The 19,153-nt window shown below is 44.0% G+C and overlaps 2 protein-coding genes across 2 annotated transcripts; both read right to left on the bottom strand.

Annotated features, from left to right (window-relative positions):
- Positions 1–205: 205 nt before the first annotated feature.
- Positions 206–4,769, bottom strand: LOC136690886 (dual specificity phosphatase 29-like). The gene is made up of 4 exons (XM_066662945.1): positions 4,746–4,769; positions 3,159–3,303; positions 2,088–2,311; positions 206–441 (listed from the first exon to the last, which is right to left on the bottom strand). Exons 2-4 carry the CDS (start codon positions 3,296–3,298, stop codon positions 206–208), a joined length of 600 nt encoding a protein of 199 aa, XP_066519042.1. The 5' UTR covers positions 3,299–3,303; positions 4,746–4,769.
- A 2,241-nt stretch (positions 4,770–7,010) lies between these two features.
- On the bottom strand, positions 7,011–16,276 carry LOC136691317 (dual specificity phosphatase 29-like). The gene is made up of 4 exons (XM_066663826.1): positions 16,174–16,276; positions 10,202–10,355; positions 8,525–8,742; positions 7,011–7,480 (listed from the first exon to the last, which is right to left on the bottom strand). Exons 2-4 carry the CDS (start codon positions 10,318–10,320, stop codon positions 7,278–7,280), a joined length of 540 nt encoding a protein of 179 aa, XP_066519923.1. The 5' UTR covers positions 10,321–10,355; positions 16,174–16,276; the 3' UTR covers positions 7,011–7,277.
- Between the last annotated feature and the right edge of the window lie 2,877 nt (positions 16,277–19,153).

Consider the following 19,153-nt stretch of genomic DNA (forward strand, 5'->3'; position numbering starts at 1 on the left):
TAACAGGTACATACTCAGTTCTCACCCAGTAATTAGTGAGCTGCAATTTAAAGTGTTACCATGTTTTAATTTACAGAGTAATGACAGGAACGTTGGGCTTAAAGACAATTCATTATTGATTTCTCTTATTTCACTGAAGGGAAGCATTTCACAGGTGACGATTAAAAGCTATAAACAGGTGAACAATAATAAAATAACAATCTGTTTATTGTGGAAGAGAGGGATCAGAGTGAGCGCTGCTGTGTTGTCTTTGCTGTGTGAGCTGAGTGTCCAGTTCTCTGAGCTGCTGCAGGAAGCCAGCGTTGGGCAGAATACTCCGGTGTGACCTCACAGCCACGATGGCCTCGGACAGCGTAAGACCCTCGAAAATCATCAGATACGCCAGCACCAGGGTGGCAGACCGACTTATTCCCCGGGCACAGTGAACTAGCACTTTACCTGCTGAATAACACACACACACACACACACACTTACAATAAGGAGGAAAGTGTACGGACAGTCACAGGTTTCTCCTGAAGTGAAGGGGTTAATCAAGAGTGTGTCTGCATGGGTTTCCTCCGGGTGACTGTCTGTGAGGAGTGTGGTGTGTTCTCCCTGTGTCCGCGTGGGTTTCCTCCGGGTGACTGTCTGTGAGGAGTGTGGTGTGTTCTCCCTGTGTCTGCGTGGGTTGCCTCCGGGTGACTGTCTGTGAGGAGTGTGGTGTGTTCTCCCTCTGTCCACGTGGGTTTCCTCCGGGTGACTGTCTGTGAGGAGTGTGGTGTGTTCTCTCTGTGTCTGTGTGGGTTTCCTCCGGGTGACTGTCTATGAGGAGTGTGGTGTGTTCTCCCTGTGTCTGCGTGTGTTTCCTCCTGGTGACTGTCTGTGAGGAGTGTGGTGTGTTCTCCCTGTGTCTGCGTGGGTTTCCTCCGGGTGACTGTCTGTGAGGAGTGTGGTGTGTTCTCCCTGTGTCTGCGTGGGTTGCCTCCGGGTGACTGTCTGTGAGGAGTGTGGTGTGTTCTCCCTCTGTCCGCGTGGGTTTCCTCCGGGTGACTGTCTGTGAGGAGTGTGGTGTGTTCTCTCTGTGGCCGCGTGGGTTTCCTCCTGGTGACTGTCTGTGAGGAGTGTGGTGTGTTCTCCCTGTGTCTGCGTGGGTTTCCTCCTGGTGACTGTCTGTGAGGAGTGTGGTGTGTTCTCCCTGTGTCTGCGTGGGTTTCCTCCTGGTGACTGTCTGTGAGGAGTGTGGTGTGTTCTCCCTGTGTCTGCGTGGGTTTCCTCCGGGTGACTGTCTGTGAGGAGTGTGGTGTGTTCTCCCTGTGTCTGCGTGGGTTGCCTCCGGGTGACTGTCTGTGAGGAGTGTGGTGTGTTCTCCCTCTGTCCGCGTGGGTTTCCTCCGGGTGACTGTCTGTGAGGAGTGTGGTGTGTTCTCTCTGTGGCCGCGTGGGTTTCCTCCTGGTGACTGTCTGTGAGGAGTGTGGTGTGTTCTCCCTGTGTCTGCGTGGGAGTTTCTATTAGAGTTTCTGGTTTTAATTCACACAACACTGTCGTCCGGAAAGTGTCCCAAAAGAGCTTTTATCTCGTCCCTTGGGCTGTTTTTACTGGCCCCAGGACAGCGGCGTCTGGACCCTGCCCTGTGTGTGTCACTCACTGGAGTCACAGCCCTCATCATAATGCACATATCTGGTTGGCTTAGTAGCCTCACATGTGATATGCAGAAACACGTGATTGGTCTGTGAGTTTCCTGGAGCGTTAAACCTGAACCGTAACGACAAGAAGAGTCACACCGCTTCAAACACACACTCTGTTCACCGTTAAACAACACTTACTAGTTTATCAGCTACAGGTTCAGGTCCAGATCGGACAGCGGCCACTGTTCCTGACAACTGCTCTATGGCTATAACTGCTCTATTGCTCAAAGAACCCTTTGTAGCACCTTTATTTTCAGGAGTTTAGCCGAGTCTTGGCACTAGGTATGTTGACCCTGGGCTCATGTGCAACTGCTCCAGAGCATCCCATTCTATTGGTCAGTGCTTTTCTATAGGGATCATAAGAATATGGTTTCATAATAATAATAATAAGTAAATGTGTGTGTGCGTGTGTGGTGCTCTTACACTGCTGGGTGACTGCGGTATGAATGAAGTGTGCAGTGGAGTCGAAGAAGTGGGCGATGTTGAAGTCTCTGCTGTCCGGAGCCTCCACTCCATGATACTGGATGTGTGTGTGAGAGTGTGTGTAAAAGTCAGCGCCGGTGTGAATGTGGGACGGTCCGTCTGCAGCGTTCACTATGTGAGTTACTCCCAAATCCTTCAGCAGCTTAAGGTCCTTCGCTGTCCGCCTAATAAACACACACACACACACACACACACACACACACACACAAAACCCTACGAGTTGTGTTAGTGTATATATATCTATGATATATCAGGTCAGTGCAGCCCTGTAGGGAACTGGTTGTAACGCACTCACTCTCAGTTTAAACTTCTTCACAAGGTGGTGCACCTCACACTAGTTTAGTACCTGCTCCAAAAGGAGGTTTATTCAGTGCTTTGCATCAAAGACACTGGCCGTTATTGATCAGAGTTGTGTAAAAGCTAGAGCTGATCTCAGTTTTGAGCGCAGTTGATTAATCAGCATCAGCGCAGAGTTTCCTTAGATAAAAGATGAAGATCAGTGGCTCATGAGCCAATGGCTGCACTCACAGGTGGAGTTTGAAGCAACTTCCCCCTTCTGTCCAAACTGAATAATAGATCTGAGAGTTAAGGAAATCAACTGTGGAGTAAATGGAGCGTGCTGATTGGTTGGAGATGGTAGAATGATGTGATGGAGGTGTGCGGCGGATGATGGAGTGTTACTGCAGTGGATTAGAGGCTATGGCTCCACCCACTGTGTTTAGGACAGAAATTGTGGGCGGAGTCAGACGTATAAAATTAAATCAGAGTGGAACATGGAGGAGGTGCAGATGGAGAAATAACTCCACCCACTCCTGACCGGGGCCCTGTGAACAGACGTTTTCACAAATGAGCTCTGGAAAATGTCCTGAGAATCAGGTCCAAACATTTCCAGAGTCAGAGTTGCCGTTTTAAACATTAATCTGAAAATTAAAAACGGAATGATTGTGTTTTAAAGCGGTTCATTTGGGTGAAAGGGGAATATCAGAGTTCGTGTTTGGTCTCTGTACGTACGCGTCAGAGATGATGATGTTGGGCCAGACTTCATTAAAGGAGTCGGAACGTCGTCGATTCTTTAACAGCAGATCCAGCAGCTCACAGGTGGGCGGAGTCACGTACTCAGACGTCTGATCTCCACCTTCAGATCCGTCCATTGTCTCTGCAGCAGATTAAACACCGTCTGGTAGAGTCCTCCTCTGCTGGACTGGGTTAATTTAGCAGAGTTTAGGCCTCAACACGATGTGGTTGCTGCCGGAATGCACTAACAATATCTGACACATCTGATTTTATATCAGTGGACGTTTCCCAGTAAATACCCAGTAAACATTTAGCCGTTGAGTCAACGTTGAAATAGCATAATGACTGCCGTCTAATCAACGTTCTCTTAAGGTTGAAAATGAAAGTTGAAAAGACGTCCAAACACAGACATTGAAAAGACGACTATTAGACGTATTTTGGACGTCCGTTGACGTTATTAATCGGTCCCGAAATAAATTACTTGTATAAAACGCATTTTGGACGTCCACTGACGTTATCGATTGGTCACCACTTAACTAACTTATTAAGATGGATTTTGGACGTCCATTGACGTTTAAAATATGTCCTTGACGGACAGACTACTTTTAGACCTATTTTGAACATCCAGGGACGTTCCTTGTTTACTGGGTAAGGAACGTCCTTGGACGTAGTCTGTCCGTCAAGGACATATTTTAAATGTCAATGGACGTCCAAAATCCATCTTAATAAGTTAGTTAAGTGGTGACCAATCGATAACGTCAGTGGACGTCCAAAATGCGTTTTATACAAGTAATTTATTTCAGGACCAATTAATAACGTCAATGGACGTCCAAAATACGTCTAATAGTCGTCTTTTCAATGTCTGTGTTTGGACGTCTTTTCAACTTTCATTTTCAACCTTAAGAGAACGTTGATTCGACGGCAGTCATTACGTTATTTCAACGTTGACTCAACGGCTAAATGTTTACTGGGTTCACTGTTATCATCAGGGTACAGCTAAGTTTTAAAATGTTAGTGTGTAATGTAATATTGTAATTTCATTCAACACGAGCGCATTAACACTGTGTTTCGAGGTTATTTTTGTGTAAATAAAAATGTGATTTTAATACGACACACAGTTGCTGTAAAATGAGAAAAGAGCAGAGGATGATTTGAATTACAGATCTACACTCCACAAAAACACCTTGTACACCTGATATTACACTTCTGGCCAAAAGAAAGTGTTTTTTTTTTTATTAGAAGCTATTTTACAATAAAACCAACCTCACATTTACATCCTTCTGCTTTAAACACTGCAGAATAATCCACTGGTTGTTTGGTGTCACACTTTAAGTGCTCCCCATGTGACCCAAAGGTGCTCTGAGGGAAGTACGTGGACACAGCCAGTAAACTACTGAACACAAACCTCCTCATCTGAGCCTAAATGGGTTCTTTAAGTGGTGCCAGAGGAGAACCTCTGTTGTCCATTAGATTCCACTGTATTTTAGGAGTCTTTTCAGTTACAGGCTTTATCTAGAACCCCATTCAAGCCCAGGACGTTTAATAAGTATCAAGTGTAGGAGAAAGGCACAGAAGAGTATTTACCTTAACAGCTGCGGCTCTGTCCTCTCTGTCTGTGTGTGTGTGTGTGTGTGTGCTGAGCAGCACATTCCCACTGACAGCTGAGAATGTGTTTATATTCAGAGAGAAGTGTACTACCCCACACTCCTAAGGGGAATTCCACCTACTTTTCCAGATTTCTCCAGAGTCCTCAGGGTAACAGTAAACACAGAGACAGTGGAGGTGAATGGGACCAGACGTCCTGGGGCTGACAGAGACGCTACCTGCTGGTCCACTGTGATTGATATCTATATCTTGAACTGAATTCTAAAGATAAAAAAACAGCACACATTCCAGAGATGACCTTCAGAGTCAATCCACCTACCAACGTGTGTTTTTGGGCAGTGGGAGGAAACCAGAGCCCCGGAGGAAACCCATGCAGACACAGGGAGAACACACCACACTCCTCACAGACAGTCACCCGGAGGAAACCCAGGCAGACACAAGGAGAACACACCACACTCCTCACAGACAGTCACCCGGAGGAAACCCACGCAGACACAGAGAGAACACACCAACTCCTCACAGACAGTCACCCGGAGGAAACCCACGCAGACACAGAGAGAACACACCACACTCCTCACAGACAGTCACCCGGAGGAAACCCAGGCAGACACAAGGAGAACACACCACACTCCTCACAGACAGTCACCCGGAGGAAACCCACGCAGACACAGAGAGAACACACCAACTCCTCACAGACAGTCACCCGGAGGAAACCCACGCAGACACAGAGAGAACACACCACACTCCTCACAGACAGTCACCCGGAGGAAACCCAGGCAGACACAAGGAGAACACACCACACTCCTCACAGACAGTCACCCGGAGGAAACCTACGCAGACACAGAGAGAACACACCAACTCCTCACAGACAGTCACCCGGAGGAAACCCACGCAGACACAGAGAGAACACACCACACTCCTCACAGACAGTCACCCGGAGGAAACCCAGGCAGACACAGAGAGAACACACCACACTCCTCACAGACAGTCACCCGGAGGAAACCCACGCAGACACAGAGAGAACACACCAACTCCTCACAGACAGTCACCCGGAGGAAACCCACGCAGACACAGGGAGAACACACCAACTCCTCACAGACAGTCACCCGGAGGAAACCCACACAGTCCCTGGAGCTGTGTGACTGCGACACCTAACTGCTGCACCACCGTGCCGCCCCGAGACACATCAGTTTAAAACAAAGAGAATGTGTTTGACAAGAGCAGCTTAGAGAGTGTTGTAAGAGTTGTTTTAATAAGTCGTGTTGTACACACTGACCTTGTTTAAACTCTCTTCCCCAGCAGTAAGTGGAATAGTCCAACTTTTTCCAAACTGACACTGCATCAGTGAGTTAACTTTTAAAGACTCTATTTTAACTGAGGAATAGGAAAAAGTGCTGCTACAAAAGCCGCATTTCTTTTTTTACTTATATCAAACACAGTGAGATCATTCTTTAAAGTGTGTGTGTGGTTTTTATTCAACCAGGAGCACATAGTGGACAGCGTGTTTATTGCACTACAATCACAAGAATATATTACACGTTCTGGAGGATTAGAAAGACACGTTAAATATTTAGAGCATTAAACACTTTCAGTAAAAACAAGCACACGCAGCTCATATCTATCCCTCATCCTGCCACACAGCAGCAGATTCTGGAGATTCGTCTCTCGGCAGAGTGCTTCACTTCTGCACGAAGAAGATGTTACATTGAAACCCAGTGGCTCGTGTTACATTTTATATAAAAACATGTTAAACCAGAAATAATCACCGTCGTTAATTTAGTTTGCTACTTTATTGTGATAAAATTAAACTATACTTTAACATCAAGATAAAATTAAATTGTTCTTACTAAAGATGCTGTATTTTTGACAAAATCATGGTTAAAATATAAATACAAATAAGTTAAAAGAACATTTTCACTGTGTGTTAGCTAACTACAGAGCATGGTACAGAGCAACCCTAGCTCACTTCTGTATATATCTCATTGAACTTTGAACTTTACTAGTTATTTAGTTATTCATTGCATTTTCTTTTCCATTTGGCATTCTTGGTGAGGAGCAAAGAAAGAATTTCATTGTACACGGAAACCTGTTCCTTACTGTGCAAATGACAATATACTCTCATTGACCTTGGTTAGCGCTGTAGCTAACTCTAAGCTAACACCTAAAGCTAATCTTAATCCCCTTTATTCTAAAGCGTAAACCTGAGACTTAGCTAGGGCTTAAACTAGCTAATATTGCTGGAAAAGTTAAAAAGAAATGTTTAGTCCTTTTATTTTTAAATAAACATTAAGTTGTAATGGTAGCTGTATCTAGCCGTTTATTTTTCTGTGTGACTCTTTAAATCTGTGAGTGCTGGGGCTTTGTGAAACCTTGTCTCTCTCTGTACTTTTTGTGAAGTCTGACCTTTTCAGCTACTCTTTTCATGGTGTTAAAATTTCCTGTAAAAGACACAAATTCAGAAAAGTTAAGTTAGATTAGATGGTTGGAGATGGTTGTTGCAGTGGTTCACATCTAGGTGGCGCTGCCCTGGTAATGTAGCTGTTTGTCCAGCTGCCGGAGCTGCTCCATGAACCCTGAGTTTGGGCAGATGTTCCTGTTCTCTGCCACAGATTTAATGGCCTCCACCAGAGTCATGTTCTCGTGGATCATCAGATACGCTAACACCAGCGTGGACGACCGACTCAGGCCCATCGCACAGTGCACAAACACTTTACCTGCACAAAAACACACAATTTGTACTTCAATTAAACACAGACATACACACAAACACACGCACACTCTAACGTGTCAATATTGTCACCTCTGTGCTGGCAATAGTTCACAGACCAAAGTGTATCAGGACAATAGAGGTTCTCTGAGCTCTCTGTGGTGAATGGGGTAATGAGTGGTGGGTGTTTCTGGTAAAGTGTCCACGTGCATGGCCGGTGTTTCCTGTAACGTGTCCGGTACGTGGCCGGTGTGTCCTGTAAAGTGTCTGGCGCATGACCGGTGTGTCCTGTAAAGTGTCCAGCGCGTGGCCGGTGTGTCCTGTAAAGTGTCCGGCCAGTGGCCGGTGTGTCCTGTAAAGTGTCCGGCGCGTGGCCGGTGTTTCCTGTAAAGTGGCCGGCGCATGGCCGGTGTTTCCTGTAAAGTGTCCGGCGCGTGACCGGTGTTTCCTGTAAAGTGTCCGGCGCATGACCGGTGTTTCCTGTAAAGTGTCCGCCGCGTGGCCGGTGTGTCTTGTAAAGTGTCCGGCGCGTGGCCGGTGTTTCCTGTAAAGTGTCCGACGCGTGGCAGGTGTTCCTGTAAAGTGGCCAGCGCGTGGCCGGTGTTTCCTGTAAAGTGTCCGGCGCGTGGCATGTGTTCCTGTAAAGTGGCCAGCGCGTGGCCGGTGTTTCCTGTAAAGTGGCCAGCGCGTGGCCGGTGTTTCCTGTAAAGTGTCCGGCGCGTGGCATGTGTTTCCTGTAAAGTGTCCGGCGCGTGGCATGTGTTTCCTTTAAAGTGTCTGGCGCGTGACCGGTGTTTCCTGTAAAGTGTCCGGCGCGTGGCATGTGTTTCCTGTAGAGTGTCTGGCGCGTGACCGGTGTTTCCTGTAAAGTGTCCGGCGCGTGGCCGGTGTTTCCTTTAAAGTGTCCGGCGCGTGGCATGTGTTTCCTGTAAAGTGTCCGGCGCGTGGCATGTGTTTCCTGTAAAGTGTCCGGCGCGTGGCATGTGTTTCCTGTAAAGTGTCCGCCATGTGACCGGTGTTTCCTGTAAATTGTCCGGCGCGTGTCCCTCACCCCCAGAGCTCAGGGCGTTCCGGATGAACTTGGCGGACGAGTAGAAGAAGGCGCTGATGTCGAAGGACGGCATGTCGAAGGCCTCCACACCGCAGTAGCTGATGTTGGTGTCTCTGTAGAAGCCGGGCCCCGTGTTGACGTTGTATTTCCCGTGAGCTGCGTTCAGAACATGAGTGATGTTCAGGCCTTTCAACAGGTGCTTGTCTTTGGCCGCGCACCTAAAAAATAACAGTTTACATGGACACTTCTGATTGATCCTGAAACATTACTGCAATATAAATAAACTGATAATGTGTTTAAGGCGTGAACTATATTTCAGAATGCATGCCATAGTTATATAGATATATATACATGACAATGTAAGGTGTCCTAATGCACACGTGTTCACATTATCAGAATGAAATGACACAAATCTGACTTTTTTGCCTTAATGTGACTCAGATCTGATATTTTCAGGGCAGTGTAAACTTGTCAAATCATTTCAAATTACATCTGAGTCACTTTCATATGTGTGTCTAACATGAATGTGAAATGATCAAATCTGAAATGTATTGCCTGTACGCAATGCTTCTCCTCCATCACCGTCAGCGCAGCAAAACAGCGCAGCTTGTGGTGCATCCGAAATAGCACCATACTCCTTACGTAGCTAGTGCACTTCTCAGATACTACACAGACAGGATACCATTTCAAATGGAAGATGTGAAACAGTTTAAACAGTTTTATAATTCTACATAAAGTGCATTACATTAGTGACAGTAGCCGTTATTTTGACCTTCACTGTGCACTACATAGGGTGGAAGGAGGCATTTGAGATTAAGACACTTTCTCTGTGCAGCAGTAAAAGTCAGCTGTTTTTTTCTCCTTTTTATGAACATGTTAAAATGCGCAATAGAACCTGGAGTTAGAAAGCAGTGTGCTCCTCTAAGCTATTCATTAAAAAAAATCGTACATCTTGTAGTGTACGACCCTGTTTTTAGTCAGTACACCCCCCCCCCCCCAAAACCCAGAGCACACCGACCACACACAGAGCACAGGGATGTCAGTGATACAACTACCTTCCCCCATACACAAAGCAACAAACTCAACCGATGCTAAATGATTTGTACAGAATAAAACACCAGGGTTGACTAAAAGGGCATGCCAATTTGCATCTTTAGCCATATGGTACCATCTTTAGCCATATGGTACATAGACATAGACATAGACATAGGGTGTGTAACCGGAAGGTTGCCAGTTGGATCCCAAGAGCTAGCCTGTAATGACTGTTCCCTTCAGCAAGGCCCCTAACTACCAACTGCTTCCCAGGCGCCATGGCTAAGGCTGCCCACCGCTCCGGGCACTGCCCCCTAGTGTTCACTAGTGTGTGTGTGTGTGTGTGTAAATGTATGTTTCACTGCCCAGACTGGGTTAAATGTGGAGACCAAATTTTAAATGCGGAGAACAAAAAGACAATAAAATGATTCTAATTCTAACTTAAATGCAATATTTTTGCGTGACAGTGATGATGATGTTGTGTTTGTGATATTCCAGTACCAGATCATCAAAGAATTCAAACTTGTCTGTAACAGACATTACAAGTATAATGTAGCTAACAAGTAACAGACAGCATTGTCTTAAGTCCTACAAATACCTCTCATTGTCGCTGTGTGTTGTCTGAGTGGCACTCTAAACACTCACATGTCTCCAATGTAGATCCTGGGCCTGACCTCATCCAGATGACCACTAGAGCCAGGTTTGATCCAAAGAAGTCTCTGCAGCTCGGATGCTGAAGGAGTCTCGTACCTAAACTCTCCCATCTCTCCAGGTCAGACACAGCCACAGTTACTTGCTCCTGTGCAAAACACAGCATTAAATAAAGCCACAATCAGCTCAAAACATTACAACACAGCGTCAAACACAGCCACAATCAGCTCAAAACATTACAACACAGCGTCAAACACAGCCACAATCAGCTCAAAACATTACAACACAGCGTCAAACACAGCCACAATCAGCTCAAAACATTACAACACAGCGTCAAACACAGCCACAATCAGCTCAAAACATTACAACACAGCGTCAAACACAGCCACAATCAGCTCAAAACATTACAACACAGCGTCAAACACGTCACAATCACCTCAAAACATTACAACACAGCGTCAAACACAGCCACAATCAGCTCAAAACATTACAACACAGCGTCAAACACAGTCACAATCAGCACAAAACATTACAACACAGCGTCAAACAGCCACAATCAGCTCAAAACATTGCAACACAGCGTCAAACAGCCACAATCAGCTCAAAACATTACAACACAGCGTCAAACAGCCACAATCAGCTCAAAACATTACAACACAGCGTCAAACAGCCACAATCAGCTCAAAACATTACAACACAGCGTCAAACAGCCACAATCAGCTCAAAACATTACAACACAGCGTCAAACACAGCCACAATCAGCTCAAAACATTACAACACAGCGTCAAACACAGCCACAATCAGCTCAAAACATTACAACAGTGTCAAACAGCCACAATCAGCTCAAAACATTACAACACAGCGTCAAACACCGCCACAATCAGCTCAAAACATTACAACACAGCGTCAAACACCGCCACAATCAGCTCAAAACATTACAACACAGCGTCAAACACCGCCACAATCAGCTCAAAACATTACAACACAGCGTCAAACACAGCCACAATCAGCTCAAAACATTACAACACAGCGTCAAACACAGCCACAATCAGCTCAAAACATTACAACACAGCGTCAAACACAGCCACAATCAGCTCAAAACATTACAACACAGCGACAAACACAGCCACAATCAGCTCAAAACATTACAACACAGCGTCAAACAGTCACAATCAGCTCAAAACATTACAACACAGCGTCAAACACAGTCACAATCAGCTCAAAACATTACAACACAGCGTCAAACACAGCCACAATCAGCTCAAAACATTACAACACAGCGTCAAACACAGCCACAATCAGCACAAAACATTACAACACAGTGACAAACACAGCCACAATCAGCTCAAAACATTACAACACAGCGTCAAACAGTCACAATCAGCTCAAAACATTACAACACAGCGTCAAACACAGTCACAATAAGCTCAAAACATTACAACACAGCGTCAAACACAGCCACAATCAGCTCAAAACATTACAACACAGCGTCAAACACAGCCACAATCAGCTCAAAACATTACAACACAGCTACAAACACAGCCACAATCAGCTCAAAACATTACAACACAGCGTCAAACAGTCACAATCAGCTCAAAACATTACAACACAGCGTCAAACACAGTCACAATCAGCTCAAAACATTACAACACAGCGTCAAACACAGCCACAATCAGCTCAAAACATTACAACACAGCGTCAAACACAGCCACAATCAGCTCAAAACATTACAACACAGCGTCAAACACAGCCACAATCAGCTCAAAACATTACAACACAGCGTCAAACACAGCCACAATCAGCTCAAAACATTACAACACAGCGTCAAACACAGCCACAGTCAGCTCAAAACATTACAACACAGCGTCAAACACAGCCACAATCAGCTCAAAACATTACAACACAGCGTCAAACACGTCACAATCACCTCAAAACATTACAACACAGCGTCAAACACAGCCACAATCAGCTCAAAACATTACAACACAGCGTCAAACACAGTCACAATCAGCTCAAAACATTACAACACAGCGTCAAACAGCCACAATCAGCTCAAAACATTGCAACACAGCGTCAAACAGCCACAATCAGCTCAAAACATTACAACACAGCGTCAAACAGCCACAATCAGCTCAAAACATTACAACACAGTGTCAAACACAGCCACAATCAGCTCAAAACATTACAACACAGCGTCAAACACAGCCACAATCAGCTCAAAACATTACAACACAGCGTCAAACAGTCACAATCAGCTCAAAACATTACAACACAGCGTCAAACACAGCCACAATCAGCTCAAAACATTACAACACAGCGTCAAACACAGCCACAATCAGCTCAAAACATTACAACACAGCGTCAAACACAGCCACAATCAGCTCAAAACATTACAACACAGCGTCAAACACAGCCACAATCAGCTCAAAACATTACAACACAGTGTCAAACACAGCCACAATCAGCTCAAAACATTACAACACAGCGTCAAACACAGCCACAATCAGCTCAAAACATTACAACACAGCGTCAAACAGTCACAATCAGCTCAAAACATTACAACACAGCGTCAAACACAGCCACAATCAGCTCAAAACATTACAACACAGCGTCAAACACAGCCACAATCAGCTCAAAACATTACAACACAGCGTCAAACACAGCCACAATCAGCTCAAAACATTACAACACAGCGTCAAACACAGCCACAATCAGCTCAAAACATTACAACACAGCGTCAAACACAGCCACAATCAGCTCAAAACATTACAACACAGCGTCAAACACAGCCACAATCAGCACAAAACATTACAACACAGCGACAAACACAGCCACAATCAGCTCAAAACATTACAACACAGTGTCAAACACAGCCACAATCAGCACAAAACATTACAACACAGTGACAAACACAGCCACAATCAGCTCAAAACATTACAACACAGCGTCAAACAGTCACAATAAGCTCAAAACATTACAACACAGCGTCAAACACAGTCACAATCAGCTCAAAACATTACAACACAGCGTCAAACACAGCCACAATCAGCACAAAACATTACAACACAGCGTCAAACACAGCCACAATCAGCTCAAAACATTACAACACAGTGACACAAACAGCCACAATCAGCTCAAAACATTACAACACAGCGTCAAACACTGTGACTGTGAGCGTCAAACACAGTCACAATCAGCTCAAAACATTACAACACAGCGACAAACACAGCCACAATCAGCTCAAAACATTACAACACAGCGACAAACACAGTCACAATCAGCTCAAAACATTACAACACAGCGTCAAACACAGTCACAATCAGCTCAAAACATTACAACACAGCGTCAAACACAGCCACAATCAGCTCAAAACATTACAACACAGCGTCAAACACAGCCACAATCAGCTCAAAACATTACAACACAGCGTCAAACACAGCCACAATCAGCTCAAAACATTACAACACAGCGACAAACACAGCCACAATCAGCTCAAAACATTACAACACAGCGTCAAACACAGCCACAATCAGCTCAAAACATTACAACACAGCGTCAAACACAGCCACAATCAGCTCAAAACATTACAACACAGCTACAAACACAGCCACAATCAGCTCAAAACATTACAACACAGCGTCAAACAGTCACAATCAGCTCAAAACATTACAACACAGCGTCAAACACAGTCACAATCAGCTCAAAACATTACAACACAGCGTCAAACACAGCCACAATCAGCTCAAAACATTACAACACAGCGTCAAACACAGCCACAATCAGCTCAAAACATTACAACACAGCGTCAAACACAGCCACAATCAGCTCAAAACATTACAACACAGCGTCAAACACAGCCACAATCAGCTCAAAACATTACAACACAGCGTCAAACACAGCCACAGTCAGCTCAAAACATTACAACACAGCGTCAAACACAGCCACAATCAGCTCAAAACATTACAACACAGCGTCAAACACGTCACAATCACCTCAAAACATTACAACACAGCGTCAAACACAGCCACAATCAGCTCAAAACATTACAACACAGCGTCAAACACAGTCACAATCAGCTCAAAACATTACAACACAGCGTCAAACAGCCACAATCAGCTCAAAACATTGCAACACAGCGTCAAACAGCCACAATCAGCTCAAAACATTACAACACAGCGTCAAACAGCCACAATCAGCTCAAAACATTACAACACAGTGTCAAACACAGCCACAATCAGCTCAAAACATTACAACACAGCGTCAAACACAGCCACAATCAGCTCAAAACATTACAACACAGCGTCAAACAGTCACAATCAGCTCAAAACATTACAACACAGCGTCAAACACAGCCACAATCAGCTCAAAACATTACAACACAGCGTCAAACACAGCCACAATCAGCTCAAAACATTACAACACAGCGTCAAACACAGCCACAATCAGCTCAAAACATTACAACACAGCGTCAAACACAGCCACAATCAGCTCAAAACATTACAACACAGTGTCAAACACAGCCACAATCAGCTCAAAACATTACAACACAGCGTCAAACACAGCCACAATCAGCTCAAAACATTACAACACAGCGTCAAACAGTCACAATCAGCTCAAAACATTACAACACAGCGTCAAACACAGCCACAATCAGCTCAAAACATTACAACACAGCGTCAAACACAGCCACAATCAGCTCAAAACATTACAACACAGCGTCAAACACAGCCACAATCAGCTCAAAACATTACAACACAGCGTCAAACACAGCCACAATCAGCTCAAAACATTACAACACAGCGTCAAACACAGCCACAATCAGCTCAAAACATTACAACACAGCGTCAAACACAGCCACAATCAGCACAAAACATTACAACACAGCGACAAACACAGCCACAATCAGCTCAAAACATTACAACACAGTGTCAAACACAGCCACAATCAGCACAAAACATTACAACACAGTGACAAACACAGCCACAATCAGCTCAAAACATTACAACACAGCGTCAAACAGTCACAATAAGCTCAAAACATTACAACACAGCGTCAAACACAGTCACAATCAGCTCAAAACATTACAACACAGCGTCAAACACAGCCACAATCAGCACAAAACATTACAACACAGCGTCAAACACAGCCACAATCAGCTCAAAACATTACAACACAGTGACACAAACAGCCACAATCAGCTCAAAACATTACAACACAGCGTCAAACACTGTGACTGTGAGCGTCAAACACAGTCACAATCAGCTCAAAACATTACAACACAGCGACAAACACAGCCACAATCAGCTCAAAACATTACAACACAGCGACAAACACAGTCACAATCAGCTCAAAACATTACAACACAGCGTCAAACACAGTCACAATCAGCTCAAAACATTACAACACAGCGTCAAACACAGCCACAATCAGCTCAAAACATTACAACACAGCGTCAAACACAGCCACAATCAGCTCAAAACATTACAACACAGCGTCAAACACAGCCACAATCAGCTCAAAACATTACAACACAGCGACAAACACAGCCACAATCAGCTCAAAACATTACAACACAGCGTCAAACACAGCCACAATCAGCTCAAAACATTACAACACAGCGTCAAACACAGCCACAATCAGCTCAAAACATTACAACACAGCGTCAAACACAGTCACAATCAGCATTACAACATATTTTTACGACCGGTAAAATAATGTGCACAGCATGAATAACACAATCATGACTAATACCTCTTACCGGAGCCATTTCTATTAAAAACCTTCATGAAAACTATAAAATTAATTGAACCTGGACCAAAAGTATAACGCTGTAAAACTTGTTACATTATTTTTGTAGTTTAATTATTTGTGTAGCATTCCTTTATAAAGATAATGGCCTACCCCACAAAGCTTAAATTTCAGTTTAATAAATGAACTTCTGTGATCTTTAACATGCTCTGATTTACCTGAATTTGCATAAATTCCAACCAGTCTTTGAACAATCCTTGAATTCTCTGCTCACACTAAGCCGTCTCTGAACACTCCAAACACACTCTGTGCACCGTAAGCTGAAACTGATTACAACTGTGTAAGAGGGACAGAAATATATCAAAGAGAGAGAGAGAGAGTGGGGGTTGCAGAGACAGGGAAAGAATAAAAATGGACACTGAGCAAAGGTGAAATTATGCCCTTCTTGGTTCATAGCATTTTTGGTTTTGCAACTTTTCCTCAGACACCATTTCCACCGGTCTCTTTCTGTGGAATAATGAACAGTGGCCTTAGCTGAAAAAAACAAGGCCTGTGTCTCCTAAGAGTTTTTCATTTGCTGTCACTGTAAATGAATCTTGAAGGAATGTTGATAGGCCCGATTCTTCTTAGTGTGGTGGTACTGGCTCTCAAGGTGATTTGCTAGACATCCAGACCCTATTTAACCTTCTTCAGAGGCTGCATTCCATTATCTTCCTTTTCTCCTCTCTTCCAGAATTTATTTCACTCACAGCATAGTGTGTGGCTTGCTGAGAACCTGCTGGAATGTTTTTGTGTAAATTGTGTTTTTATTCCACACAGCATACAGTAGTTCAATTTCTGTATGTGTGGACATTATGTATTACATTTATTGACTGAGTAACTAAGAGGAAGTTGGTCAAATAAAAAAGCCTTAATGTCCCTTTGTGTCATATACAAGAGTCCCCCAAACAGTGATGAATTTGAGTTTTTAAAATTGTACTGTGGTTTACTCTGCATACAGTATCCATGTCTACCTTAGACATTCATTCATTGTCTGTGACCCTTATCCAGTTTAGGGTCGTGGTGGGTCCAGAGCCTGGAATCACTGGGTGCAAGGCAGGAACACATCCTGGAGGGGGCACCAGTCCTTCACAGGGAAACACTCACACCTACAGACACTTTTGAGTCTCCAATCCACCTACCAACATGTGTTTTTGGACTGTGGGAGGAAACTGGAGCACCCGGAGGAAACCCACGCAGACACAGGGAGAACACACCACACTACTCACAGACAGTCACTCGGAGGAAACCCACGCAGACACAAGGAGAACACACCACACTCCTCAGTGTCAGGGTGTGACCAAAAACAAAGCTAAGAGGCACATTGAGGAGTCATGTCTAGACATTTATTGACTGTTGCAAATTTAAAGTTTATGCAACAAGCACAGCTTCTAGCCTGTGAGCTTCAGGAAGTGCGGGCTCAGTACGCCCGCACTTCCTCTTAACCAGGGGTCGGCAACCCACGGCTCCAGAGCCACATGCGGCTCTTTGATCCCTCTGATGCGGCTCAGCTTTTGAAAATATTTAATGAGTATTTAATTAAAATGTATTTTATTTTGGTTCGTTCATTTTCAAAATGTAATTCTATGAAGATAATATCAATCTTGTAACATCTAAAATATTTTAATATTTAAAATATTTTGTGGCTCTTAATACACGTCACAACTTCCAACGTGCGACACCCGTCAGTGTGCGGTTTCTTGAACTTTTTGACCGCTGACTGCACGGCGCCAGTAAAATAATGACGGCACGCAGAGAGAGGACAGCATTGTTGTTTGCTGCCAGTGGATAATTTAAGTTCGGCGTTTTTTTTCCCATTACAACAGGGACTCAAATAGACATTGAGTATTTTACGTAACCGTCAACCCAATGTCTTTTTGTCTGAGTTAAAAATGTTTTGTTGCATGCAGAAATGATATTTCATGCAGTCGTTCATTAATTAATCTGACTCTTCTTTACAAGCGTGCACAACTAGTATAAAAAACATACGTTTAAAAGATGTTAAATTATTGACCATTAATTATTAATTCTGAAATATAGGATTTGAACAGGATTTTAACCTTTTATGAGCTAATCACTTTAAAGGACTTTTTAAATGAAAAACATTCACTTTAAAATGAGTAAATATAACCAATGTATACATTCGGGGCGATTTTAAAATCAGAGCTAGAGCTATTACTGCAATGTACCTAACAATAAACAATGTACTCTGAACTTGTGCTGAACAAATTAAACTTCATACTTCACTCCCTAAACACACTTCATCCCTTATTCTTACATGTGGGGACCAAGTGGGCCATCACAGACAGTCACCCGGAGGAAACCCACACAGACACGGGGAGAACACACCACACTCCTCACAGTCACTCGGAGGAAACCCATGCAGACACAAGGAGAACACACCACACTTCTCACAGACAGTCACCTGAAGGAAACCCACACAGGGAGAACACACCACACTCCTCACAGACAGTCACCTGGAGGAAACCCACACAGACACGGAGAACACACCACACTCCTTACAGACAGTCACCTGGAGGAAACCCACACAGACACAGGGAGAACACACCACACTCCTCACAGACAGTCACCCGGAGGAAACCCACGCAGACACAGGAAGAACACACCACACTCCTCGCAGTCACCCGGAGGAAACCCACACGGACACGGGGAGAACACACCAACTCCTCACAGTACCTTAGATATCATTGAATTATATCTAAGATTTTTTTTTTTCAATTTTGCAGCATCATTTCATCTGATCCGTTGAGAACAAAATATATGTCATAAACATGTGACTGGACCTACTGCACTTATTTATGTATGGGTTTTATGGTCATAACATTGAAAGGTAAATGCATGTTTCTACTTAATTAGGTCTCATTTTAACATTTGGTCACAAACTACTAGCTATATTATTGGCCTGGTCTCTTGACCTGTTAGCAATGTATTTGGCAACTGTTAGTTTAGCATAGCATAGCATTTACTAGAATATTGTTTGTTTGTTCGCTTTTGTGTTCTGTCCTTGCTCTATTTTCGTATAAAACACTGTTCCACAAACTTAAAATCATTACAAGTGTTGATTGAAAAATGTTCAACAACAAAGTATTTAATAGAAATAATATTTATTAATTACTAAAAACAAAGACTTTTCTTTAA

This window comes from Hoplias malabaricus, chromosome 3 (genome assembly GCF_029633855.1).
Source record: "Hoplias malabaricus isolate fHopMal1 chromosome 3, fHopMal1.hap1, whole genome shotgun sequence".
Lineage (NCBI taxonomy): Eukaryota > Metazoa > Chordata > Actinopteri > Characiformes > Erythrinidae > Hoplias > Hoplias malabaricus.

What these genes read in the sequence shown, in the direction of transcription:
- LOC136690886 (XM_066662945.1), bottom strand. Translation starts at nt 3,298, where the DNA reads ATGGACGGATCTGAAGGTGGAGATCAGACGTCTGAGTACGTGACTCCG. An exon ending in AACATCATCATCTCTGACGC is followed by an intron (nt 2,312 to 3,158) that starts GTACGTACAGAG and finishes TGTGTTTATTAG; the next exon opens with GCGGACAGCGAAGGACCTTA. An exon ending in TACCGCAGTCACCCAGCAGT is followed by an intron (nt 442 to 2,087) that starts GTAAGAGCACCA and finishes TGTGTTATTCAG; the next exon opens with CAGGTAAAGTGCTAGTTCAC.
- LOC136691317 (XM_066663826.1), bottom strand. Translation starts at nt 10,320, where the DNA reads ATGGGAGAGTTTAGGTACGAGACTCCTTCAGCATCCGAGCTGCAGAGA. An exon ending in AGGATCTACATTGGAGACAT is followed by an intron (nt 8,743 to 10,201) that starts GTGAGTGTTTAG and finishes GTTATTTTTTAG; the next exon opens with GTGCGCGGCCAAAGACAAGC. An exon ending in GAACGCCCTGAGCTCTGGGG is followed by an intron (nt 7,481 to 8,524) that starts GTGAGGGACACG and finishes GTTTTTGTGCAG; the next exon opens with GTAAAGTGTTTGTGCACTGT.